At 46.7% G+C, this 26,549-nt stretch overlaps 1 protein-coding gene across 1 annotated transcript in view; it reads right to left on the reverse strand.

Annotated features, from left to right (window-relative positions):
* The window catches only part of LOC130557772 (ADAMTS-like protein 4), a 66,789-nt gene that overhangs the window by 19,182 nt on the left and 21,058 nt on the right, over positions 1 to 26,549 (reverse strand). Inside the window, exons 3-4 of the mRNA XM_057339790.1 lie at positions 6,877 to 7,016; positions 6,446 to 6,650 (exon numbers count right to left, since the gene is read on the reverse strand). Coding sequence (XP_057195773.1) covers positions 6,446 to 6,650; positions 6,877 to 7,016 — 345 coding nt within the window. The remainder of the gene's footprint in view (positions 1 to 6,445; positions 6,651 to 6,876; positions 7,017 to 26,549) is intronic.

Below are 26,549 nucleotides of genomic sequence, written 5' to 3' on the forward strand. Positions count from 1 at the left end.
CTCGTTGCCACTTACGCCGCCGGCCCGCCTTACTCGCCCCACGGCTCTCGCCCCGCCTTCCTCGCTACAGTGTGTATTCAGGTTTAGGTCCCCACCGGGATATACAAACATGAACGCACACACTCACACACACACGCACGCACGCACACGCACACACACACACGCACACTCACTCATAAATATCACGTTGCACGTCATAGAAACTCCAATGAACTTCTCCTGTTTTTAAATTAGGCTAATTTAGCTAATCTTCTTCTGCAATTTAAAGGAATAGTTTAAACATGAAACAACAAAAAGCACAATGAAAGCAGTCTATGTGGCTCACTTTGGCGTACACAAATGCAAATGCAATTTGCAGGCTATGGAAGCGAAAAGTTTCAGTAGATAATGATTTCAATTTTCAAGCAAAATCACAGACTATTTTGTCAGATTTTTGCATGAACAGTTATATTACATACTACAACTAAATAGAAAAGCAATCTTCCAAGTGATTTTTAAAGGGCCGCTCAGACTGCCAGCGACACCCAGCGACAAAGTGAGGTGATGTCATTCATTTCAATGGTTGCCGAGCGACATCCAGCGTCACGAGAAACAGGTGACCGTTGCCGGCAGGAAGTGGGCGTGTCAGGGTCCCCCTGAAACAATTTCAGAGGCTCCTGGGACACATGGCATCCTCGCGGCGGTCATACGCCTCGGGTTGAGACCGCTCCAACACTGGCTACAGAGTCGAGTTCCCTGGAGAGCGTGGCACACTGGCAGCAGGCGGATGGTAGTTACGCCTCTCTGCCGACGCACCCTAACCCCTTGGTCTTCCATGACCTTCCTTCGAACAGGGGTCCCCCTGGGGCAGGCTACGAGGCATGTCGTGGTGACGACGGACGCCTCCCTGCAGGGCTGGGGTGCAGTGTGCAACGGGCACGCAGTGTCGGGGCTATGGACGGGCCCCCGCTTGCGCTGGCATATCAATTGCCTAGAGTTGTGGACCGTGCTACTTGCACTAAAGAGGCTGCAGCCTCTTGTGCAGGGCAAGCACGTGCTGGTCCGGTTGGACAGCACTACTGCAGTAGCGTATATCAACCGCCAGGGTGGTGTTCGCTCACGGCAGTTAACACGACTCGCCCGATGCCTCCTCCTGTGGAGTCAGCAGGTGATCCGCTCCCTGCGAGCCACATATATCCCAGACGATATGAACCAGACAGCCGACACGCTCTCTCGTCAGTCGACGCCTTGCGGAGAGTGGCGACTCCACCCCAGCGCAGTCCAGCTCATTTAAGTGCAGTTCGGGCAGGCTGAGGTAGACCTGTTCGCCTCCCTAAAAACCACCCATTGCCCGCTTTGGTACTCCCTCTCCGAGGCTCCCCTTGGCACGGATGCCCTAGCGCACAGCTGGCTGCGGGACAAGCGGAAGTACGCCTTCCCCCCAGTGAGCCTCATTGCACAGCCTACAAGTGGCGCCTCTTCTCGTCCTGGTGCTCTTCTCAACGAGAAGACCCACGGAGTTGCTCGATCAGGACCGTGCTGTCCTTTCTACAAGAGAGACTCGAGACTAACCTCTAAGTCTCTAAGACTAAGTCTCTAGGACAACACGACCTGGTCATCAGGTTCCTAAGGGGCGCAAGAAGGCGGAATCTGCCTCGTCCGCGCTCCATACCCTCTTGGGACATTGATGTGGTCCTGGTGGGGCTCAGCAGGCCCCCCTTCGAGCCCCTAGGAGATGCCGGTCTTTCTCATCTCACGATGAAGACGGTTCTCCTGATGGCACTCACCTCCATCAAGATGGTAGGGGACCTACAAGCATTCTCCATGTCCCCTGATTGCCTACAATTCGGGCCCAGTGATTCTCACGTTATCCTGAGACCTCGGCCTGGCTACTTCCCCAAAGTTCCCACCACTCCTTTTCGGGACCAGGTGGTGAATTTACAGGCGCTCCCCACCGGGGAGGAAGACCCAACCCCGTCCGTGTTTTGTCCAGTACACGCGCTGCGCCTCTACTTAGACCGGACACAGAGCTTCAGGAGCTCTGATCAGCTCTTTGTCTGTTTTGGAGGTCAGCAAAAGGGGAGGGCTGTCTCCAAACAGAGGTTGGCACACTGGATTGTGGATGCTGTCACAACGGCATACCAATCCCAAAACCGCCCGTGCCCACTAGCAGTGAGAGCTCACTTCACCCGGGGTATAGTCTCCTCGTGGGCACTGGCGCAGAGCTGCGGGTTGGGCTACACCAACACCTTCGCGAGGTTCCCTTTCACTCTAAGTGGGTCAAGCGTACTAATTTAGCCTCCCTTCTTTCCCCACTGGGTGAAGAACAGGCACTCCATCCATCACTAAGCAAGCACCTCCTGCGGGCGGGCTGGGCAGAGCAGCCCTGCCCCTTAGGCCGGGTACCATCTGAGTTATCCACAACATAGCTCTAACCGGACCTACTCAACTCAACTTTATTTATATAGCGCTTTTTACAATTTTCATTGTTACGAAGCAGCTGTACATGAGACATATTGACTGTAAGCAAAATAATTAAAGTTGTACCTGCAAAAACAAGAAAAGGTTGAAAACACAGAAGACAGACATACCCACATACAAAACACTCCACACACACAATATGCACACGTACTAACACACATAGACATAGAGACACACACACACACACAGACACACGGATGCGCACGCACACACACACACACACACACACACACACGCTCAGATGAGCAACATTTAAGATAAAGAAGAGAGAAGCACAGTCAAATATACAGACTATAAATTCCTATATGCAATATTAATTAAGTAAAACTTTAAAATTCTCAAAGCAGCCCCCCGGCCAGTGCAAATAGTGCAAAAACAGTATGCAAACGGTGGCGAGGAACCCAAAACTCTAATCGAGAAAACAAACTCAGGAGAACCCAGGCCCAACCAGGGATTCCAGTTCCCCTCTGGCAAAAGCTGCTGCCTCTGCACAAGCTCCAGAGACTTGCACAACAAGGCTAAATAAAATAAATAAACTTAAAATAAAATAAATTATAGTTTAAGATTATCATTAATAATCTAATAGCATTTGAAATTTTGTGTGAACGACATGTCAGGACCGGTGCCTTCTTTATCCAGCTCTATCATCTCAGCTCTTGTCAGGTCCCCACTTCCCATTCTCCGCTCTACCATCAGGTCAGGCCATGAACTGCATCCTGCTCCTGTGGTAACCTTGGAACAATGAGACAAGACTGGCTGAGAGTAGAGTACTGTTCTGACTCTTTGATGCAACAAGTACATCAGTTGTGTTTTTGGTTCCGGTTGATCTAACTAATGCAGCCTAACCCTCGAGAGATTTATATTTGGAAGAGTAGTGTATGCAAGATTAAAAAGATGCGTCTTTAGTCTAGATTTAAACTGACAGAGTGTGTCTGCCTCCCGGACAGTGCAGGGAAGACTATTCCAAAGTTTAGGCGCTAGATAGGAAAAGGATCTACCACCTGCACTTGATTTTGAAATTCTAGGTATTACCAACTGACAGGACGCCTGAGAGCGTAATGCACGTGAAGGACTGTAATACAAAAGGAGTTCATTCAAGTACTGAGGAGCTAAACCATGTAAGGCTTTATAGGTAATAAGCAAGATTTTAAAGTTAACGCGATGCTTTATAGGTAACCAGTGCAAGGTTGACAGAACCGGGCTAATATGTTCATACTTTTTTGTACGTGTAAGAACTCGAGCTGCCGCGTTTTGGACCAATTGGAGTTTTTGTAATAAGCCTGCAGGGCAACCACCTAACAGTGCATTACAGTAATCTAGTCTTGATGTCATGAATGCATGAATTAACTTCTCTGCATCTGACATTGACAGCATATGACGTAGTTTAGATATATTCTTAAGATGGAAAAACGCAATTTTACAGGTGTTGGCGACGTGGCTCTCAAATGACAGATTACTATCGAATAGAACGCCAAGATTCTTTGCTGACGACGAGGGTTTTATGGAACATCCGTCAATAGTTAAACAGTAACCTTGGTTGTTACTTATAGCAGTTTTCAGTCCAATAAGTAACACTTCTGTTTTGTCCGAGTTCAGTAACAAAAAGTTGTTACTCATCCAGTTTTTTATATCGACTATGCATTCCATTATTCGATGGAACTGCTGTGTTTCATGAGCACCTAGTGCTACCGGAGGTTGTAACCCCCCCATCGGGCGGTTCCGTCTGATGTATCCTCATGATTGATTCCCACCTTGGCAACCCATGACTTTCCCTAGGTGGACCTCCACCTTGCGGTTAACTCCTTCAGTCCGCACATTTTTTTCTCATGACTTCTCCCCTAAATGGCCAGACCATGTTGATATCGCCACTCCTCCCTACGGTAGAAAGTGGTCTCTGTAGCGCATCCCCCATTTGAGGAAGTAGCGCTTACCCAGTGGCCTTATGGTACCAGGCGGCTTCTCGCTGTTAGAGAAACAAGGCCGCCGCCTGTTTTCCATAGGAACCCCATCTGTCGGCTCGACACAACATCGAGAGACCGACAGAAAGGGAACGTCTTGGTTACGGATGTAACCTCAGTTCCCTGATGGAGGGAACGAGACGTTGTGTCCTTTATGCCACAACACGTGCTGCCCGCTGCAGCAGTCGTGAGAGGTTCTAAGGCTCCTCAGAACAAGGTGAATGAATGCAGCACGCCGTCTCACTTTTATACCCGGATATCCGGGGGCGGAGTCCGGCATGCAAATTTCATTCGCCAATTTCATTGGCCTTTTCTAAAGAAGTCGGAAGCGATTGGTTCTCAAGGACGAACCCCATCTGTCGGCTCGACACAACGTCTCGTTCCCTCCATCAGGGAACTGAGGTTACATCGGTAACCAAGACGTTTCCAATGATCAAATTGCACTTAAAAAGATTATTTTTCATGTTGCTTTAGGTACTACGCATGCGCAAAGCTTCGCTAGGGCAGCCATATTGAGTATTGCGTTCCTCCCTATTCAGTTCAATGGCAGTGACGCATCTTGTTAATATTAATATCTTTGGATTTGCTCAACTTTATGCAAATGATGAGAGACTTTCGGGAGCGACGACCAATAGGAGCAAAGCAGCAGAGCTCACATCATCCAGCTCTCGTCAGTTCCTGCGGGGTTTGTTTATAAATGTTACAAGAGCAACCAAAGCTAGGATCGCCTTCTAACTACCTCGTAGCAAGAGACTAGCGACACACAGCGACAGATTCGCTGGTGGTCTGAATGCACAGTAAGGGGTCGATCAGACAGAATGCATTTTTTGCTGTTAGACGCGCCTCTATTGAATTGTTTTCAGTTGCCAGGGAGCGCTTTGCGCGCTGCTTATGCGCGCCAGGCGCCTCGCGTTTTTTCCCCCTGTTGCGCCTCGCGTTTTTGGCGGAGCGCTCTGAGCGCCTGAAGTTGAAAAAAACTCAACTCTGAGCAGAAAAGCGCATGATATCATGCGCCTTTTTCCCCATTGTCCAATCAAATGAAAGGAGAGGCAGGCCTTGCGATGTGGTGACGGAACCTTACAGTTGCTTGAAACGTCCAGAGAGTGCAATGATGAAGGAGAAACCGAGCAAGGTCAGAGCAAGCGCCCTCTGCTTGTACCTTTTTAAAGTTTCTGATAATATGACATTTAAAAGCAACTAGAGTGCTCGCGCTATAATCCTTGACTGACAGGTCAGCTGTTTCGGTGTTTACCTTACTCAAAGAGTAAACCAAAAGAGCAGCATGATGCACCTCGTGTTTTCGAACAGAAAAGGCGCATTCAGTGTGATCGCCTGCTTAAGGCCCGAATCACATTTCGCGAAATGTGAATCAGGCCTAAAGCTCCATTAAATGCAACTTTGTACGATGCATTGACACACTCTAAAAAAAAGCCGTAAAAATAGGGCACAATATACTGTATTAATATGAAGGAATTTTCCGTGTTCATTTTTACAGTTGTTTTACCTGTATTTTACATTTTGCACTGCATTCATTTGCATTTTAGCATTAATGGAAATGTCCGTAAAATAAAGGAAAATTTACTGGTAATTTTCTGCCAGTACTTTATCTGTTTTTTTACGGGATTTTTTTTTACAGTGCATCATTTCTACTGAATTGGGAAGTTACTGTAAGATTGAACATACTGAGTGGCCTCTTCCCCTTAAAAAGCATTTTAGCGTTTTAGCCTTACAGCCCTGGAATCTGAGGAAAAGCTGAGGTGCATGATGTCATACAAATTGTTGATCCGCTAACTTTAAGGCTATAAAATCATAATAAAAGCTAAAAAAACTTCAATTTTGGCATCATAGGGACTTTTAACTTAATATGTATCTTTAAGAACAGGTAGGTAGATTCTGTAAATCAATGAATACATGTTCATACTTGATAATTTAAAATTATAAACTTCATAATTTGGGTGACAGTGAGAAAATAATATGAAAATGTCCCACAAGGATAAACAAACAACACAAACACACAAAGTTTGTACCCAGGTAGTTGGGGCTGGCTCGTCTCTGTGTGATGTTGATAGCCGTGGCTCCGGGGGGGATATCCAAGATTTTGTGGAAACCCAGTGGAACGCTCGTGTTCATAAAACTTCCTGAGATCCTCTTGCAGGTTCCCTCCTCACCTCCACACACACCACAGCGATCCCGAAGCAACCCTGAACCTAACACACCATCACAACCCTCGCTCTGAGAATGACAAATTAAGAAAAAAGTATAACAAAAATATAATATAAAATTAAAAAAAATGTCAGTTAACAACAGTTTATAGCAATAGTCTAGAGTTTCGCTGTCCTCAAAATGTCATCACTGAAATTCTGCAGATGTTTATTTGTAGTTTAATAGCAGTGGGCGTCCATGACAGATCTCGTGGCAGTGATGGTGAAACATTCTAAATGAGACTGTGTTATCTCACCAGACAGCGGCCTCCCACACACACATCATTGGGTGTGTTGTTTGCACACAGAGTTCCATCTCGTACCCTCTCCGCCTGGCGGACGTAGAAACGGTAGCCGACGGGTCGACAGGTCAACTCACACTGTTGCTCGAGGCCCACTGCCACAAGAGACAAAAAAGGGACCGACTGTTAATTAGATTGTTGAATTAGATAACAACTTTTTACTTATATTTCATATGATCCATTGTATTTTATTATGCTTCTTTGTGCAGCAATACCAAGAACTCAAGACTACCAAAATGCTGCTTAAAAAAAAACTTTGAAAACAGCATGTTCAAAAATGATCAGTGGTTAGACATCACAACTGAACTATCTGACCACCCACAGTTACATAAAAAGCTATTCGATACTCAGCAGCTTGCCGTGAGAGTTGTTACTGCTTTCACATGCAAAGAGGTTAGCCAAAAACTATTTACTCATAGAGGTCTTAAAACTACGGTAGCAAAAACTGTACATGAAATAGTGCCAGAAAGAAAAAAATGTGACGATTTTGCGGCAAAAACTGAAATGGACCTAAAAGGAAAAGCAGCAGTAATGTAACAGTAGGTGTGCTATAAAAAACACATCATCAGCATAAAACCTTCTAAACTGATGAAAAGCTCTTGTTTTTCCGTACTATCTGTCCTCTTTGTGAACCTAGTTCAATCCCTCAGGTCTGGATACAAACTTCTGTACATAGACACGCACACGCACACACGCACACACACACACACACACACTGGACCCAAGTTATTATTGAAGCCAATCAATTCCATCACCCTCAAAGGCACAGGAAACAGTGACCATTAGATTTGTGTGCTAAGGCAGCCATCAGTATTACTATTGCTCATGCTTAGTTAACTATCAACTTTGATATGCAAACACCGCAAACTTATATTATAATTTAAATGAATAATAAAACACACAAACATATTCCCATTTTAGGAGCCAAAGCGACCAAAATATCATAGAAATTGGCGTGATTTTGGTCAGTATTAAACCACCTAAAAACTACCCAGAACACCACAGCACACTTAAAGGGGTTATATGACACGGCATAAAAGAAAATTAACGTTTGTTTTAGATGTAATGCAACGTGTATACATGATTTAAGGTTCAAAAACGCTGTATTTTCCACATACCGTGCATGTTTGTATCTCTTCTTTGCCCCGTCTCTCTGAAACGCACAGATTTTTTACAAAGCTCATCGCTCTGAAAAGCGAGGTGTGCTATGATTGGCCAGTTAACCAGTGCGTTGTGATTGGTCGAATACTGCAAGCGTGTGATGGAAATGTAACACTTCTTACCATATTTGGAACATCAGGTTCCAAAGCAATTGTACTGACAGGTACGCCCACCTCACTTGCATAGACATTTGGGCGGTGTTAGTCAAATCATACCACGAACTGACGTATATTTGTGGGGGTGTGGTTACACAAGGTGTTTCAGGCAGGTCTGGGTCAGCATTCGCTTTTAGATAGAATGCATCTTTTGTTCCCACACTTAAATTTTTGCAATTTTTACATCCATGGGCAACTTATAACACACCAAAGACAGAAAAACATGTATATATATATATATATAACCCCTTTAAAATAACAGTAACCACATACAGTAGGCACATTTTGGCAAATACTACAACACCATAATATTGCAGTGACCATGATTTTACTAATCATCACATTTTCAAATATTGAGAACACATACAAATAAAAACAGGCACAATGAGAAACTCGTCTGCCCACTTCTAACAAGTATCAACTTTATTTACTCAGACCACCCAAAGTGCATTGACTGACTGTCTGATGCATATTTGCGTATTACACACAACACTGAAAAGCACATTCGTGATCTGGCATGCTTTGATCTGATTGGCTGACTGTAACTTCTGAGAATAAAAGCACGAGGGGACTTGAATTGCCCCGTCTGGAAATAAAGTTTACAAGGAACATTGCAAAAAATGTGAACTTTGACTTTGCAAAGTTATAATCACACATTAATCAATTAGTAGCAACAAGCAGCAAGGCTATCAGACATGCACTACTAAAACTGTTTATTCATGTTTGTTTTCAGAACTGTGCCTTTGAATTTATAACTCTAATTCTGACCACAACGTCACAAAATAAACTGTTTTCCCTGTGTTTTTTGTGTAACCATTCATACCGGTCTACTTTTATGATATAATACATTTTAGATGATCCCACCCCATGGAAAACGTTTGGTCACTTCACATACCAATCATATGGATCCATTTGCAAATGTGGACCACACAAAATGCATATGGTCTAAGGTATGCTCACAGGAGAGTACTCACTCACACTGACTTTCAGAATCAACCAACATTGACAAAAGAGTGTAGCAGAGATTCCCACCCGTCTTTTTCCATTCTGTCACAGTTATCTTTGAGAGATTATGGTGTAAGACAATAGTAGAGAGCGAGAGAGAGAGAGAGAGAGAGAGAGAAAGAGTGAGGGGTGACAGTCATAGGCAGAAAAAGAAAAGGGGTCAAGAAAAACAAAGTGACAAAGTGAAAAATGACTCTGAGTATTTGTTACAAATAAAAAAGTATTTTACAATGTAAACTGTATCCTTTTTCACATGCTCTCTCTCTTTCACTCTCTCTCTCTCTCTCTCTCTCTGGTGTGCAGACAGTAGAGTATATTCAGACTAAATATACTTCCCCACTATCTCTGTCTCTAAAAAAACTCACAGAGAGAATGAGTGCATGAGACAGGAAGACAGACGGATGACAAGAGACAGAAAGAACAGCACAGGATGAGAGAGGAATCTGTTCTGACAAAGAGAGATATACAGTGCAGAAAGAAATGGAATGCCACAGAAGAGGCCTGCAGATGAGAAATCCAGAAGCCACAAATAGTATCTGGACACATTTAAAACTGTCTGAATGTCACTGTATCAGATACCAAAACAATGTGAGATTTGTTTGAACACATGTGAAACATTTCACTAATAGAAGTTTTATCAGAGCAAGATTTAAAATAATAAAACAATCGAGACAAAACACCAGTTAGCCATTGCAATAAAGTTTATTTCGAAAAGTTCTACCATCATTGCTGGATTTGACATTTTGTCATCTAATTCAGAAACATTTTAAGTGTGGCTGAAGTGACTAAATACTTTTCAGGGTTAAGGTACGTACAGACCGGGACATTAATCGCATGCGCTTAATACCCAAAGGATTTTCACTGGCGATGAGCCAAGGGAATGTGCAAATTCACTCCCTGACATAGATGGCCCTTAATAAAGCAATAAGCCCCGCGAAGCAGTGGGTTACAGTGCATTTTATAACAGCTAAGGGCGTTGCACCCTAAGCTGTTATAAAATGCACTGTAACCCACTGCTTCGCGGGGCTTATTGCTTTTATAAAACGGTTATTCCATATCGTCGCTGTCGGGCGGAAACCTCCTATGTCCAAATTTGGTCAATTTCATATTTTTTCACAAATCGATGCTATTGGTCAGTCCCCATGTGGGTCTGTTATTTTTACAAATTATTAACCAATCTAAAGTGTTGAAAATAGCTTGAGAGCAAATCTCTTAACTCCATTGGACACTTCAACAGTCTGAGAAGTCTCGTAACTCCACCTCTTCTTCACTCCGCGGGAGCTTCTCGGCATTACGTCTCCTGATTGAAAGTTTTTTAGACAATAACGAGTGAAAATAGTTCGGTTAGATACATTTGAGTAGGTCTGTTTTGTTAAAAATCGATAGCTGTAATGCTTCGGTGCAGAAGGAAGCCCGTGAGCCTCGAAGGTAAGTTTGCGAGCAGATTCGGCGAATTTCCGCCTATTAGACAGTCAGCTCATCGTTTTTGTATTACATCACTTATAGTTCTTAAATCTTTAAAATAGAGTTTAGGAAGATGTATGTAACCACAGTCGTTAGCTTTGGTTAACGATTGAAGCCTTTTCTCTTGTCAAGAGGCTCAACGCGACCGCCGACTTTATTTGCGTGCAGATTAATTTCCGCCTATATTAGATAGTCTGTTTAACGTTTTATTTTGGTATTGCATCACTCATAGCTCTAACGTTTAAAATAGAGTTTAGGAAGATGTATGTAACCACAATCATTAGCTTTCATTAGCTCTTAAAGCCTTGTCTCTTGTCAAAAGGCTCAACGCGACCGCAGACTTTGATGAACACTGCTGGCAGCAGCGATGTCGGTGTCCGTACCATTCTTATCAATGACAGCGTAATCTCGTATCTCCCTGCTCCCAAGTCATAAACCTTGTATCTCCGATTAAACATGGTTTTGGGGAAATGTTGTGTTAATGTTGGTACACAACAGTATATGATAGCAATATAAGGTATAATACCAACTTTAACGATACAATGTTTAATAACTCAAAAAATATGCAGTTTTTTAATTTCCTGAAAAATAATGGTTTTGGAGATGCGAGGATTCCGCCCGACAGCTACAATATGCTTAACAAGGTTTCATAAAATAAAGTAAATAAAATTATATTTAGACTATGTGGTGCGGTCAGCCGTTATATATTGGGGTATTTTATAACAGCTTAGAACTCCGCTCATCCAATCAGAATCAAGGACCAGAACTGACCGTTTTATAATGAAAAACAGAAACACCCCAGTACACAAGGTGGCGCTGCGCAACTTTATGCGTTCTGACACTCACTTGTCACACAGAAGAAGAATTCATCTTGGTTCCTCTTTGTCAATGTGTGCTCGGCAAGACCGTTTTGTGCTTGAGCGCCACCAAGTCGTGTTTTACTGTAACTTCAGAAGCTCCAGGCATGTGAACAAAAGCGGCAATCTCATTGGAAGGCCAGTTTTTAACGCGGCGCGTCAAACCAAAATAACGAGCTCGAGGCTCGTTATGACGCTTTTACGTCTGCCGTTTTCCGCGTCGGTGTGCACACTCACATTGGCGCCCTTTGTTTAGTCATGACACGTTAAACGTTGACGATAAACGCGCGCGATTATCGTCCTGGTGTGGATGGGCCCTTACTGTCAAAATAAAACAGTTAAAGGGATAGTTCACCCAAAAAGAAAAATTCAGTCATCATTTATTCATCCTTATGTCATTCAAAACCTATATATGACTCTTTCCTTTTTGAAACACAACAGAAGATATTTTGAGAAAAGTCTCAGTGGTTTTGTATTCATACAATGGAAGTCAATGGGGTGCAATGTTGTTTTGTTGCCAACATTTCTCAAAAGATATTCTTTTGTGTTCTGCTGCAGAAAGAAAGTTATACAGGTTTGAAATGACATGTGTGAGTAAATGATGAAAACATTTTCATTTTGGGTGATCTATTGCTTTAAGCCAGAAGTGCCTGAATATACACATGTGCAATGTTTTAATAAAGCAATAAGCCCCAAGAAGCAGTGTGTTACAGTGCATTCGCGGAGTGCCTAAAACCCCATTAGCTGTTATAAAATGCACTGTAACCCACTGTTTCGCAGGGCTTATTGCTTTTATAAAACGGTTATTCCATATGCTTAGCAAGGTTTCATAAAATAAAGTAAATAAAGTGATATTTAGGCTATGTAATGCGGTCAGCCTTTATAAATCAGGGTATTTCATAACGGCTTAGAACTCTGCTCAACCAATCAGAATCAAGGACCAGAACTGACCATTTTATAATAAATATTTTAAAGATCATTGTGACTTAGATCAGTCATGAAACTTTAGAGTTTAAAAGATCATTGTGACTTAGATCAGTCATGAAACTAGAGAACTAACAGTTTCTAGTCTTGCGGTCTTCCTGCCTATCAGCTTGCACAGGCTCCTCAGGTAATTTGTAGCCAATGACAATGCCTCTTCTACTCCTTTATTTAATTAGAGCTCGAAGAATCACCCACCTCCACTTGTATAGATCTGTTTACGGGGGATATTGTGCCTAATATTGCAGCAGCATCACTTGCATGTTCACTGCAGCATGTGCGTGTTAGCAGTAGCAAGTCTTTATACATGTTCTGTGACAACAGCAGCAGTGTAAACAGATCTAATTCAGCCAAGACCAAAATGACATGCCATATCTGGCTCCTGTTGACCAAGACCAATGTTGTGATTGGCTGAGAAAAAAAACTGGTGGTGTGTGTTACATGATGAAATCTGGCCTAACTCTGTGAAAAAAACTAAAACAGACACGTTTTTAGACGTTTTGGACATGGAAGCCGACAGTGTTGGCAGAAGTTACGCAAAGACGAGCCCAGATTTAGTGCTCAAAGGCGATTTGATCAAAAACACACATCTCATCCTACGCAGACGTCTCTCAAAATATACAGGTGGTGTCAGCCTGAACTTTTGAAGTCACACTAGAAGACTATCTTCAGAATACTACAGTAGCTCCCTACATACTGACTTAAAATTGCATACTGACAACTATTTTTAAAGTTACCGAAACATGACCTCATGTTGTTTTGAATAGTTTGAATGGCATTCAGTTGTCATCTCATAAATAAAAATAGTTATTCAATTCCATTTGCAGTAAACCTGTTGCAACCTTTGGCAACAGTTTACTCCCGGTTCGTCTGACACACTAGAAAGGTCAAGTCGAGTGTATTCCACACTATATAGAATGCAGTGGGCTCGAAATGCATTTTTTCACTATTATAACTTCACACATCATCTTAAAAATGCTCCTCAGTGAACATATCTATATAAACATGTTAGGGGTTAGTCAGCCACCCATTCCTAGTATTTACAGTATACACTACTACGTATACACTGCAGAAATACTAGATGATGTTACAGTAATATATTCTGAACATTCTGAACGCAGTCCATCTCTCTTTCTCTCACGCTCACAAACACAGCTGTTTCTCTATCTGTGCCATCCCTCCCTAAAACTCTCTCCGGCCAGTTAAAGTTGCTGTCCTTCCCTACTCCCCTAAAACTGTTTACAGTTCACGCTACATGTCCCCACCCTCTGTCCCCAGTCGCACTGCTATCACGCTGTTCTAGCTCCTCACAAAACACATCCCCGTCTCTATAATATTCTCCGAGCTGGGTGGAGAGATTTTGGCAGTGGAAGACAAAGGCTGCGAGATCTCTGGACCAACGAGAGGAAAACGAAAAGGAGGGAATGTTTGGGGAGAACTGAACGAGTAACAGAGATATATTAAAGGGGTCATATGGCGCGAATACGTGTTTTTCTGTGTCATTGGTGTGTTATAAGTTGCCCATGCATGTATGAGACACGCAAAATTGTAAAAAGTGTTGGAACAAAAGATGCATTCTATCTAAAAGCGAATACTCACCCAGACCTTCCTGAAATGCCTCGTGTAACCACACCCCCACAAATCTACATAAGTTCATGGTATGATTTGACTAAGACCGCCCAAATGTATACGCAAGTAAGATGGGCGTACCTGTCAGTACAATTGCTTTGGAACCTGATGTTCCAAATATGGTAAGAAGTGTTACATTTCCATCACACACGTGCAGTTTTCGACCAATCACTACGCACTGGTTAACTGACCAATCATAGCACACCTTGCTTTTCAGAGCGATGTGCTTTGTAAAAAATCTGCGCGTTTCAGAGAGGCGGGGCAAAGAGGAGATGCAAACATGCACGGTGTGTGGAAAATACAGCGTTTTTGAACCTTAATCGTGTATACACATTGCATTACATCTAAAACAAACGATGATATTCGTTTTAGCCGTGTTATATGACCCCTTTAAAAATGATGCAAAAGCACCATGAAAGTATAACGTCTTGGTTACGGATGTAACCTCGGTTCATGTAACCTCGGTTCCCTGATGGAGGGAACGAGACGTTGTGTCGAACCGACAGAATGGGGTTTGTCTTGAGAACCTATCATCTTCTGAGTATTTAGAAAAGGCCAATGAAAATTGGCGAATGAAATTTGCATTGTGCTCATTCATTCACCTTTGGTCTGAGGAGCCTAAAGCATCCTCCCCCGACCGCTGGGGTGGGCGGCCAGTGTTGTGGCATGAGGGACACAACGTCTCGTTCCCTCCATCAGGAAACCGAGGTTACATCCGTAACCAAGGCATTCCCTTTCTGTCGGTCTCTCGACGTTGTGTCGAACCGACAGAATGGGGTTCCTATGGAAAACGCCACAGCACTGAGCCACATCACAATCTCTGCGGAGCGACGTTGACTGGTCTGGGCGAGTCAGACGAACACGCTAACGCGAAATTATGACCTTCCAGTGGAAGGAAGGGGGACCCAGAGCTTTCCACACAAAGTTGGGAAGCCCCCTAACACCGGCCGTCACGGGCGGAGGCCTAATTCACTAAAATGGCGAGAAGCCGCCTGGCACCGTACGGGCCACTGGGTAAGCATTATTCCCCTGGGGGAAAAACGCTGCAGAGGCCACTACCTACCATAGGGAGGAATTGGTGGAGACACCACATGGTCTCACCATCAGGGGAGAACTCATGGGAGGAATGTGCGGACTGCAGGAGTTAACCGCAAGGTGGGAGTCCACCTGGGGAGGTCATGGGTTGCCAAGGTGGGAACCATTCATGAGGATACATCAGACGGAACAGCCCACGGAGGGGGGGTTACCATGTCTGGAGCACTAGGTCGGGTTAGAGCTATGTGGGAGATAACTCAACTGTACCCCGGCCTAAGGGGGCAGGGCTGCTCTGCCCAGCCTGTCCCCTGGAAGGGTGCTAGTGATGGATGGAATGCCTGTTCTTTACCCAGGGGGAAAGAAGTGAGGCGGGATCGCCACTGCTCCCCCCGGAGGGGGAAGGGCTTCCGCAGGCGTACGCCCTACCGGCTGCTGGTCCCACACCTTGCCAGGATGTGGGCTGACACCGCTTCCGCGCAAAGGTATTAGAACCTCACGGAGTTGCTGGGCATAGCCCAACCCGCAGCTCTGCAGATGTCTGCCAGAGAGGCGCCCTGAGCCAGTGCCCATGAGGGGTGTGCCTCACCCCCACGGGCAGGGACGAATAGAGATCGGTATGCCCTAACGAGGGCATCCCCGATCCAGTGCGCCAGCCTCTGTTTGGAGACAGCCCTCCCTTCTGCTGACCTCCGAAACAGACAAAGAGCTGCTCAGAGCTTCTGGGCTCTGCGTGCGGTCCAAGTAGCGGCGCCGTGCGCGTACTGGACACAGCACGGATAGGTTGGGTCTTCCTCCCCGGTGGGGAGCGCCTGCAGGTTCACCACCTGGTCTCTCGGGAGAGTGGTGGGAACCTTGGTCACGTAGCCGGGGCGGGGTCTCAAGATAACGTGAGAATCCCGGCCCCGAGTTCTAGGCAATCTGTGGACACGGAGGGTGCTTGCAGATCCCCTAACCTCTTGGAGGTGAGCGCCATGCGGAAAACCGTCTTTATCAAGACTGAGAAAGAGCAGCAATCCCGAGAGGCTCGAAGGGGGCGGGGCCTCTTGGGGCCCCCCACCTAGGTCGCAAGAGGGTACGGAGGGCGGAAAGGTGGTCACCCTCTCGCGCCCCTTAGGAACCTAATGACCAGGCCGTGCTGTCCCAGAGGCTACCCAGCACTTGGGTCATGATGAGCGGCCGTAGCGGCTACATACATTCCCAGTGTGGAGGGGGAGAGGTTACTCCCCCGCTCTCTTGAGGACGGGACAGCTCGTACCCGACCGAGCAACTCCGTGGGTCTTCTTGGTGAGAAGAGCACCAGGACGAGAAGAGGCGCCACCTATGGGCGTATAGCCGCCCAGTGGCCGAAGCCCTAGCCTGAGTGACGTCCCAACCGGACTGGGGGTGGGTCACTCAGGATCTCCTCGTCCCGTCCAGACATGGAGACCAGGTTTTGCCTGGGATGCCGTAACGTGCCCCTTCCCCTGGGGAAGCTGTCTCTGAGGGAGTTTCCACTCTCCGCGAGGCGTTGACTGACGAGAGAGCGCATTGACTGTCTGGTTCAGGACGCCTGGGATGTGTGTGGCTCGCAGGGAGCTGATCACCTGCTGACTCCAGAGGAGGAGGCGTCGGGCGAGTCATGTTAGCTGCTGTGAGTGAAAGAATACGCCACAGCAGCTGTGCTGTCCGACCGGACCGGCACGTGCTTCCCTGCACGAGAGGTAGTAGCCTCCTAAATGCAAGTAGCACAACCAACAACTCTAGGCAGTTGAAATGCCAACGCAGGCGGGGGCCCGTCCACCGCCCCGACACTGCTTGCCCATTGCACACGGCACCCCAACCTTGCAGAGAGGCATCTCAAAGGGGACCCCTGTCCGCAAGAAGGTCATGGAGACCAGGAGGTTAGGGTGTGTCGGCAGAAAAGTGTGTAACCATACGCCTGCTGCCGGTGTGCCACACTTTCCCAGGAACTTAACTCTGCAGCCAGTGTTGGAGCGGTCGTATGTGCATCGACCCGAAGGGGACCACCCCCGCCGAGGATGCCATGTATCCCAGGAGCCTCTTGTTACAGGGGGACCGCTGACTGTCTGATCTTCAGGCAGTTCAACACTGATCGGGCGCGCTAGTCAGTCGCGCTGCCTCTGGGAGGCCGCGAGGGTGCGGGCTTCCTTGTCGCGGATCTCGCGCCCCCCCCCCGGGGGGTGAGCGGGGCCCCTCGTGAGGACAGAGTCGAGTTCCATACCGAGAAAGAGGATGCTCTGCACCGGGGAGAGCTTGCTCTTTTCTCAGTTGACCTGTAGCCCCACCGATCTAGGTGCCAGAGCACCAGGTCCCTGTGTGTACAAAACAGATCTCGAGAGTGTGCCAAAACTTCAGCCAGTCGTCGAGATAGTTAGTACCCGCAGACCCCCTTCCCTACGGGGAAGGAGGGCGGCTTCCACGACCTTCGTAAAGACTAGTGGAGACAGGGACAGACCGAAGGGGAGGACCCTGTACTGATATGCCCATCCCTCGAACGCGAACCGTCGGAACGGCCGATGTCAAGGGAGGATCGAGACATGAAGTACGTGTCCTTCAGGCCGACTGCCATGAACCGGTCCTGACACCTGACGGACGTCAGGATGCGCTTCTGCATGATCAACTTGAAAGGCAGCTATTGTGTAGGTGCCTGTTCAGAGCACACAGACCCAAGATAGGGCGAACCCCCCGCCTTTCTTGGGGACAATGAAGTACAGGCTGTAAAACCCGTTGAACATCTCGGCTGGTGAGACGGGCTTGATCACTCCCTTCACCAGAAGGGTGGCGACCTCGGCCCGAAGTACGGGAATATCCTCTGACTGAGGTATATCGCCTTGAACTTGACGGGCGTGAGGCGACTGGATCGCGTAGCTGAGACGGATCGTCTTCCCTAGCCAGCCTGACAGTCTGGGAAGCCGGACAGGCTCCCAGAAATGAGACGGGACTAAAGGTACGATCTTTTTTCATCGTCCCCCGGGGGGGTGGTTCGATGGCTAGCAGTACGGATTCCTTGCCGGGGGAGGTCCCCGGGGGAGGAGATCAGCTCTGCTGTTTTTCCTGCCTGGTGACTGCGCAGCTCTCTGACTGAGAGTGCTGAGGGCTGGTGTTTATACTCGACATTGCGCTTCGCCATGACGCAACGTCGAGTTTGCCGTTCACCGTCGTGCAGAGGGTGGGAGCGGCTGTGATAACCCCGAGAGAGAGGAAACTCTCCTTAGAGAGTAAGTGGGCGCTAGCCCCCCGGAGGGGGCCAGCAGATGGAGAGACGGGGCAGGATCCGTCCCTATCCGACTACCCAGCGATGTGGCTGGGGTCGGGCCCAATGGTAGCCTCGATCCCCCTGAGGTCTTCCCATGAGGGCCGCTTCACCGCGGCCTGATGGGGCGATGGTCTCCTCTTCGCTGTCGCCTCCAGGGGGGGCCGCCTGAGTGGGGGGCGCCAGAGCTGGAGGGCGTCGAAGAGGACCAGGGCTGCCGGGAAGCAGACATTGCATGGGACTCGACGGCCGAGGCGGCCGAGTCGCGGCACGGAGGACTGCTTCTTTACTGTCGAGAATCCTCCGGGGAGGCCTCACTCGACAGTAACACCAACCAGCCCCCCCTTTGCGAGACGGGTGCGTCGAGAAAGCGGACCTTCTCAGCGTTACTCATCTGCGCAAGGATCGGCCAGAGGAGTTTCTCATGGACCACAAGTGTGGACATCGTCCGACCCAGGGCCCGCGTGGTCACCTTGGTCGCCCGTAGAGCGAGGTCGGTGGCGGCGCGGAGTTCCTGCATACGCGCTGGGTCGGTCTTACCCTCGTGGAGCTCTCTCAACGCCCTGGCCTGGCAGGAGCCATAGCGTGGAGAGAGGAGGCAGCTTGGTCCGCCGCAATGTAAGCTCTCGACACCAGAGATGCCGAGACACCACATGCCTTGGACGGGAGTCTAGGTCGCCCCCCCCACAGTTGGCCGCCGCCTACGGGCACGAGCACCGTGACGGCATACTCTACCTGGGGGACAACAACGTATCCTCCAGCTGTCTCAACCTCGAGGGAAGAGAGGGTGACTGAACTTTGTTTGACGTAAAACGTGCCGGAAAGGGGCGTTCCAGGTCTTACCAAGTTCCTCATGCACTTCCGGTAAACACGGCACTGGGGGCGGGCGCGGCTCGGAGCCGCGCTCAAACCCGAGGCGCCATGTAACCAGCCGCGAGCGCCGGGAAAGGCAGTGCGGGCACTGCAACCCAACGCTCACGGCGGCCCGGGAAAGCATGGCTGACATCTCACGTCCGTTTCTTCCTGGGCTCGACCCCCCGAGGGAGGGAGCCCGTGGAATCGTCGGAGTCGGATGGCAGTACGTCACCCCCCGATGCTGCAAGAGACTCTCATCATCACGCATCGTGTCCGAATACGTGATTGAGGAATAAGACGGCGGACCGTCTCCTGGGGAATGGACAGACGAGCGAGATGAGGTGTGAACGGTCCGTGAGCCAGTGGCTGGCGGATTATCGCTCACAGTAATCCTCATATCACCCTCGCTGCTTGCCGTAGCGGACGGCAGGGCCGTAGTCCTGCCGCCACGGAACGGGGAGCAAACGAGGTGGTGGCTGAGTCCCGTAGGAGCACAGCCACCGTGACGCAACGTCTGAATCGTCACCGCCCGCAGTGCGGGCAGGACTATCACAACGTCTGCCCCAGGACTGGAAGCAGGCATTGTGTCCGTCCCCTCCTCGTGAGTGTCCCGATTGAGGAATAAGACGGCGGACCGTCTCCTGGGGAACGGTCAGACAGCGAGACGAGGTGTGAACGGTCCGTGAGCCCGTGGCTGGCGGATTATCGCTCACAGTAATCCTCATATCACCCTCGCTGCTTGCCGTAGGGACGGCAGGGCCGTAGTCCTGCCGCCACGGAACGGGGAGCAAAGAGGTGGTGGCTGAGTCCTGCCGGAACACAGCCACCGTGACGCAACGTCTGAATCGTCACCGCCCGCAGTGCGGGCAGGACGTATCCACAACGTCTGCCCCAGCGTACTGGAAGCAGGCATTGTGTCCGTCCCCCTCCTCGATGAGTGTGTTGCACCCATGAGAACAGCGGGACAAGCCACGCTGGAGAAATTTGCTCTTTTAGAAAAGGAAATTTGCTCGAACACCTCCGGAACTGCCGAGACGCCCAGGGGAGAGTCACTGCAGGAAGGGACCGTCCGCTGTCCACGTCGTAGATTCCAGCAGAAAGAATGATCACCAGATCGTAGAGAAGCTCATCAGATGCGTAGGCTCTGAAGAACAAAAGGTGAATGAATGAGCATGCCGGCTTCCCTCTTATACCCGGACATCCGGGGAGGAGCCCGGCATGCAAATTTCATTCGCCAATTTTCATTGGCCTTTTCTAAATACTCAGAAGATGATAGGTTCTCAAGACAAACCCCATTCTGTCAGTTCGACACAACGTCGAGAGACCGACAGAAAGGGAACCAAAGTGATCCATATGGCTCATGTGCTCACAGGTGTTGGAACCATTGAATGACATTGGACCCATTCACTTTTACCGTCTCTAATTTGATGCATACGCCATTCACTTTTCAGAGCGCCGTCAGTAAAATCCATTTTACTTGAGGAATGCCTAATAAATTAAACACCGTTCTGCGCTCTAGCTACATCTTGACTTCAAGGCTGCTGCTTCCTCAAATGCATTCCATCTGGCTCATTCAGAGTCCATATAAATTAAACATTCCGTTTCGACACAGCAAGGTAAACAAAGTATTATTGTACATTACACAATATAACAGGGTGTCAATGAACAAATTAATTAAAATTGTTAATTTTTTAAATTAAAGCCATTTTTTTATTAAAGCCAGTTTTCATATATTTTCTTAATTTTGTTGAAAATAATGCCTGTATGATCTGTTATGTGATGTGAAAATGTAGAAGAGCGAGTTTGGCAAAAGGTGGATTCGAACCTGCATCCATAGTGTCAAAACAACTTCTTTCTCACTACACATTTTTTGTGCTTCCGACGCCCATGCATGTGCTACATTCAAAGTGTTCTGAATTTAATAGCTTGGAGGAGCGGTGCAAAATTTCATTACTCCTTGCAAATGACATGGGTTTAACTCCCAGGGAATAAACATATTGATATAAACGTAAACCTTGAATGCATTGTAAGTCACTTTGTGTAAATGTACCTGACCTTCTGTTGAGCCAACATAAAGAATTTCCATGATAAATTACTTAAATTTCAACCTTTGCTTCACACTATTGTATGTTTGCAATAAAACCCTTCACGGTGCATTTGTGAAAGCTCCTGTCCAAGTTTACAGTACAAAAAAAATCTTTGTGTTCTACAGAAGAAAGAAACAATGATTTAGAATGACCCAGGGGTAAAAATGATCCAATTTTCATTTTTGTGTGTATTATTATTTTTAACTGGTCCTCGGAAACCCTGGCATACTGAGAAAAAGCCAAATCATACACAGACCCGCACAGTAGCACCATGCAATAACAATTACTGCACACACACGCACATTCAATCCCATAAGGGGGCAGTTGTGGCCTAATGGGTAGAGAGTCGGACTCATGACCAGAAGGTTGCCGGTTCGATTCCCAGGGCCGGCGGGTAACAACTGAGGTGCCCTTGAGCAAGGCACCTTACCCCTACTTGCTCCCCGGGCGCTGCAGTGATAGCTGCCCACTGCTCCGGGGGTATGTGTGTTCACTACTCTCTGGATGGGTTAAATGCAGAGGTCACATTTCGTTGCCTTGTACATGTGCAATGACAATAAATTGAATCTAAATCTAAAAAAAAAAAAAAAAATCTAATGATCTTTAGAGTCGAGCTCTCTGAAATCTGGTCTCCTGGGGACAGCAAAACAAAAGCAGTCACGCACACACGCACACACAAGCCTCGCAGCCAAACCTCCAACACCCTGTCCAACAATGGTTCCACATAACCTCAGGAATCTATAACAGTTTTATTCCTAATGAATATTGAACGCGTTCTAACACCTCCCACCTCACAAACACAATTCTGATGTACCCTGCACACTGACGCCACTAGTGCAACAGCTCATGGCCTGGATAATGCTGACTGTTTTGATTTCATTTTGACTTAAACATATTTACATAGAGTATAAACAGAGGGGTAGATGTCTTTACAATGGAACCGAATGCTTATATTGAACTCTGTCCAATATTGAAAACTGAACTCTGAATGAATATTCTGCATTGTCTGTTCCTGTTGTCTGGTCCGGTATTGATTCTGAGCTCTGTGATACTTGAAGTGATAGTTCACCCAAAAATAAAAATTCTGTCATCCTTTACTCAGCCTCATGTCATTTAATACCTGTATAAATGACTTTGTTTTGATGAACTAAGAGACAGATATTTGGAAGAATGTTTTTCAATTTTCAATTCTGTTACATCATTGACTGCCATAGTAGGAAAAATTAAATGGTAGTCAAAGGTGACCCAGAACTGTTTGTTTTCCTAAATTCTTCAAAATATCTCACTTTGTGTTCAACAGAACAAAAAAAGATACAATATTTTTTTCCTACTATGGTAGTGGAAGATGTCACAGAACTGAAAATGGCTAACATTCTTACAAACATCTTTCTTTGTGTTTAACAGAACAAAGAAATGTATACAGGCTTGGAACAACCTGAGGGTGACTATATGATGACAGAATTTCCATTTTGGGGTGAACTGTCCCTTTAACCGCTTTCAATGCAAAACTTTAATTCATAACTCTATTTAAAAAGTTAACTTTGTTTGTAGTTGAAAATATTGGGTGAAATGCAGAACTTCAATAATTAAACTCATAAAACACTGAACGCTGTCTGATACAAAACGAAGTAATTTTTTTAGAAATATTAAGCTACTTTTAATATTATACTGACTTATAGAATAAAAATGCAAACGTTCCTTACACAAAGCTGTGTGCAATATTGAACTCCACTCGATATTAAATACTGAAGTCTGTCTGAAACAAAATCCTGTCTGTTTAACTCTGCTGACACACTTCTATCATTTCCAAGTTTTCACTTCTGTTTTTCAAGATAGACATAACACTTGACTCACAACTATTACATTTATCTTAAAACCCTGAAAACAGTCATCTTTTATTTCACTGTTGTTATACTATGTCACGCCAACTTCTCTGTTCCAGCTTGTATTTTTAAGAAACTTTGGAAATTAGTGTTGGCACTTCTCATGTTACTGCCTCCTCAGAATGAATCACTTCTGCTGTAGCATTCCTCATAAGTCAGTCACTTCGGTCAAAATCATCTGCTCTCCAAGGATCTAAACTGAGATTTTGTTGTAAAAATTGAGGTTCCAAATTCAGATTTGGGATGTTAACTGTTAGATTCAAAAAAAGATCTCATGAGTATTCAGGATAACTCAAGATCCAAACTTTCTTTGCTGGAAAGATCTGTAGTCGTGTAGACCAATTTTTTGTTTGCAAACAGTGTGACGCGATTCTGTGGGCAGAGCCGAACTGGGGGCAGAAAGCATCTAAATTATCGTTTTTAAGTAACATTACATAATTTATTTAGCATCTGTGTGTTATAAACAGTATAGAAAACCTTATCTGAAATAAAATAAACACAGAGAAACGAGTATTCCGGATGACTTCTTCAGTCCAGCCTGTTCGTTTAATGGCTTGTTTAGCTTAAAATGGCATATTCAACGATGGTATTCCATAGGATATAACACCATAATTTTTGCCATTCCTATTCTGACATTCAATAACACAAAAACACATTTTTTAAGGAATTGTCTCCTATGTTTCATTCATTGCTGCTTTGTTTACACTGTTTTTCTGCCACCAGTATGCGTGCGCAGCTGGAAGTGACTTAACCGTGACGTCGACTCCAAATTGGTCTATATGGCTGTATGTTAGAGAGGAGTTCTGGTGTGGGTCAGACGGCCCTCCCTCAACAGCAGATTGGGTGTCACTCCAGTTACGTCTGTCCTCACTTCCCCCTTTTTCAAGCCTCTCACTTACTATTCAGCTCTTTCTTCGTCCATTCAGGTCTTTCTCCTCTCATTCACAAGCCCTTTCATGCCATCCATCCATCCATCCATCCATCCATCCATCCATCCATCCATCCATTCCAAACAGCACCATTTTTCATCGGGTTACCATGACTCCCTAACCTCTGTCCTCTCTGACTCCTCCTCCCTTATCCGATTACACCACTTTAAGTCCCTTTCTTTTCTTTCTATTTCTTTTCTGTATTGTTGATTTATAGTTGTGGTCTGTTCCACCTATTTAGTCTAGGTGACTTTTATAACAGCCTGTCGCACATTCCTGGCTTTTAAAAACTGTTCTTCTCTTTATAACTTCTCTTTTTTCTCACACAAAGATGTTGCTTGTACAGTAACGCCCACGACCTCCCACAATCTCTCATCTTCACCTCTTTATTCATTCCAGCTTCACTCTGCTGGCTTATTGGTCATTTACAGCCTCACGGAAACACTGCTCCTCTATGCTTATCTTTCAGCTTTGAGCTTTCTTAGAATCACTGACTTTTTACGGCTGGTTGGGCCCAAATGGAATGTGCAAGTTTTTCACATTTTTCGCTATTTGTAATGGTGAATGTGCAGAATGGATTCAACTATTGTGAAATGGGTTAATAGAGCTGAGAAAAGATGTAAAAGTAGCCAAAATATATAAAAAAATAAACATGCAGATTGCAGATTCTATACCCAAAAAATTTAACTACTCTTAAAAAAGGTGCTACATAATGCCTTTGAAGAAAAAATTCTCAATGTATGTTTCTGTAAAGAACATCTGCCGTACCTGTTGCAAAATGTTCTTTATAGTGGATGAAAAGAAAAGAATCAAAGATCTTCTTATGGCATCACTGCAAAGAACCCTTTCAGAACCTTTATTTTTAAGAGAACACTTAAAGTATGAAAAATACATATGGTGTTACTATAGAGTAGTAAAACATCTTGGTTACGGATGTAACGTCTTGGTTACGGATGTAACCTCGGTTCCCTGATGGAGGGAACGAGACGTTGTGTCGAACCGACAGAATGGGGTTTGTCTTGAGAACCTATTATCTTCTGAGTATTTAGAAAAGGCCAATGAAAATTGGCAAATGAAATTTGCATGCCGGGCTCCTCCCCGGATGTCCGGGTATAAGAGGGAAGCCGGCGTGCTCATTCATTCACCTTTGGTCTGAGGAACCTAAAGCATCCTCCCCCGAACGCTGGGGTGGGCGGCCAGTGTTGTGGCATGAGGGACACAACGTCTCGTTCCCTCCATCAGGGAACCGAGGTTATATCCGTAACCAAGACGTTCCCTTTCTGTCGGTCTCTCGACGTTGTGTCGAACCGACAGAATGGGGTTCCTATGGAAAACGCCACAGCACTGAGCCGCGTCACAATCTCTGCGGAGCGACGTTGACTGGCCTGGGCGAGTCAGACGAACACGCTAACGCGAAATTATGACCCTCCAGTGGAGAGGAAGGGGGACCCAGAGCTTTACACAAAGTTGGGAAGCCCCTGTCACCGGCCATCATGGGCGGAGGCCTAGTTCTCTAAATGGCGAGAAGCCGCCCGGCACCATACGGGCCACTGGGTAAGCATTATTCCCCCCGGGGAAAAACGCTGCAGAGGCCACTACCTACCGTAGGGAGGAATTAGTGGAGACACCACATGGTCTCACCATCAGGGGAGAACTCATGGGAAGAATGTGCGGACTGCAGGAGTTAACCGCAAGGTGGGAGTCCACCTGGGGAGATCATGGGTTGCCAAGGTGGGAACCATTCATGAGGATACATCAGACGGAACAGCACACGGAGGGGGGGTTACCACGTCTGGAGCACTAGGTCCGGTTAGAGCTATGTAGGAGATAACTCAACTGTTCCCCGGCCTAAGGGGGCAGGGCTGCTCTGCCCAGCCTGCCCCGAGGAAGGTGCTAGTGATGGATAAAATGCCTGTTCTTTACCCAGTGGGGGAAAGAGGGGAGGCGTAATAGCCGCTGATCCCCCTAAGGAAGGGGGAAGGGCTTTCGCAGGCGTATGCCCTACCGGCTGCCGGTCCTACACCTTGCCAGGATGTGGGCTGACACCTGTTCCGCGCGTAGGTATTAGAACCTCACGGAGTTGTTGGGCATAGCCCAACCCGCAGCTCTGCAGATGTCTGCCAGAGAGGCGCCCTGAGCCAGTGCCCCTGAGGGGTGTGCCTCACTCCCTATGGGCAGGGGCAAATTGAGATCGGTATGCCCTAATGAGGGCATCCACGATCCAGTGCGCCAGCCTCTGTTTGGAGACAGCCCTCCCTTCTGCTGACCTCCGAAACAGACAAGAGCTGCTCAGAGCTTCTGGGCTCTGCGTGCGGTCCAAGTAGAGGCGCCGTG

The sequence above is a fragment of the Triplophysa rosa genome, linkage group LG8 (genome assembly GCF_024868665.1).
Source record: "Triplophysa rosa linkage group LG8, Trosa_1v2, whole genome shotgun sequence".
Classification (NCBI taxonomy): Eukaryota; Metazoa; Chordata; class Actinopteri; order Cypriniformes; family Nemacheilidae; genus Triplophysa; species Triplophysa rosa.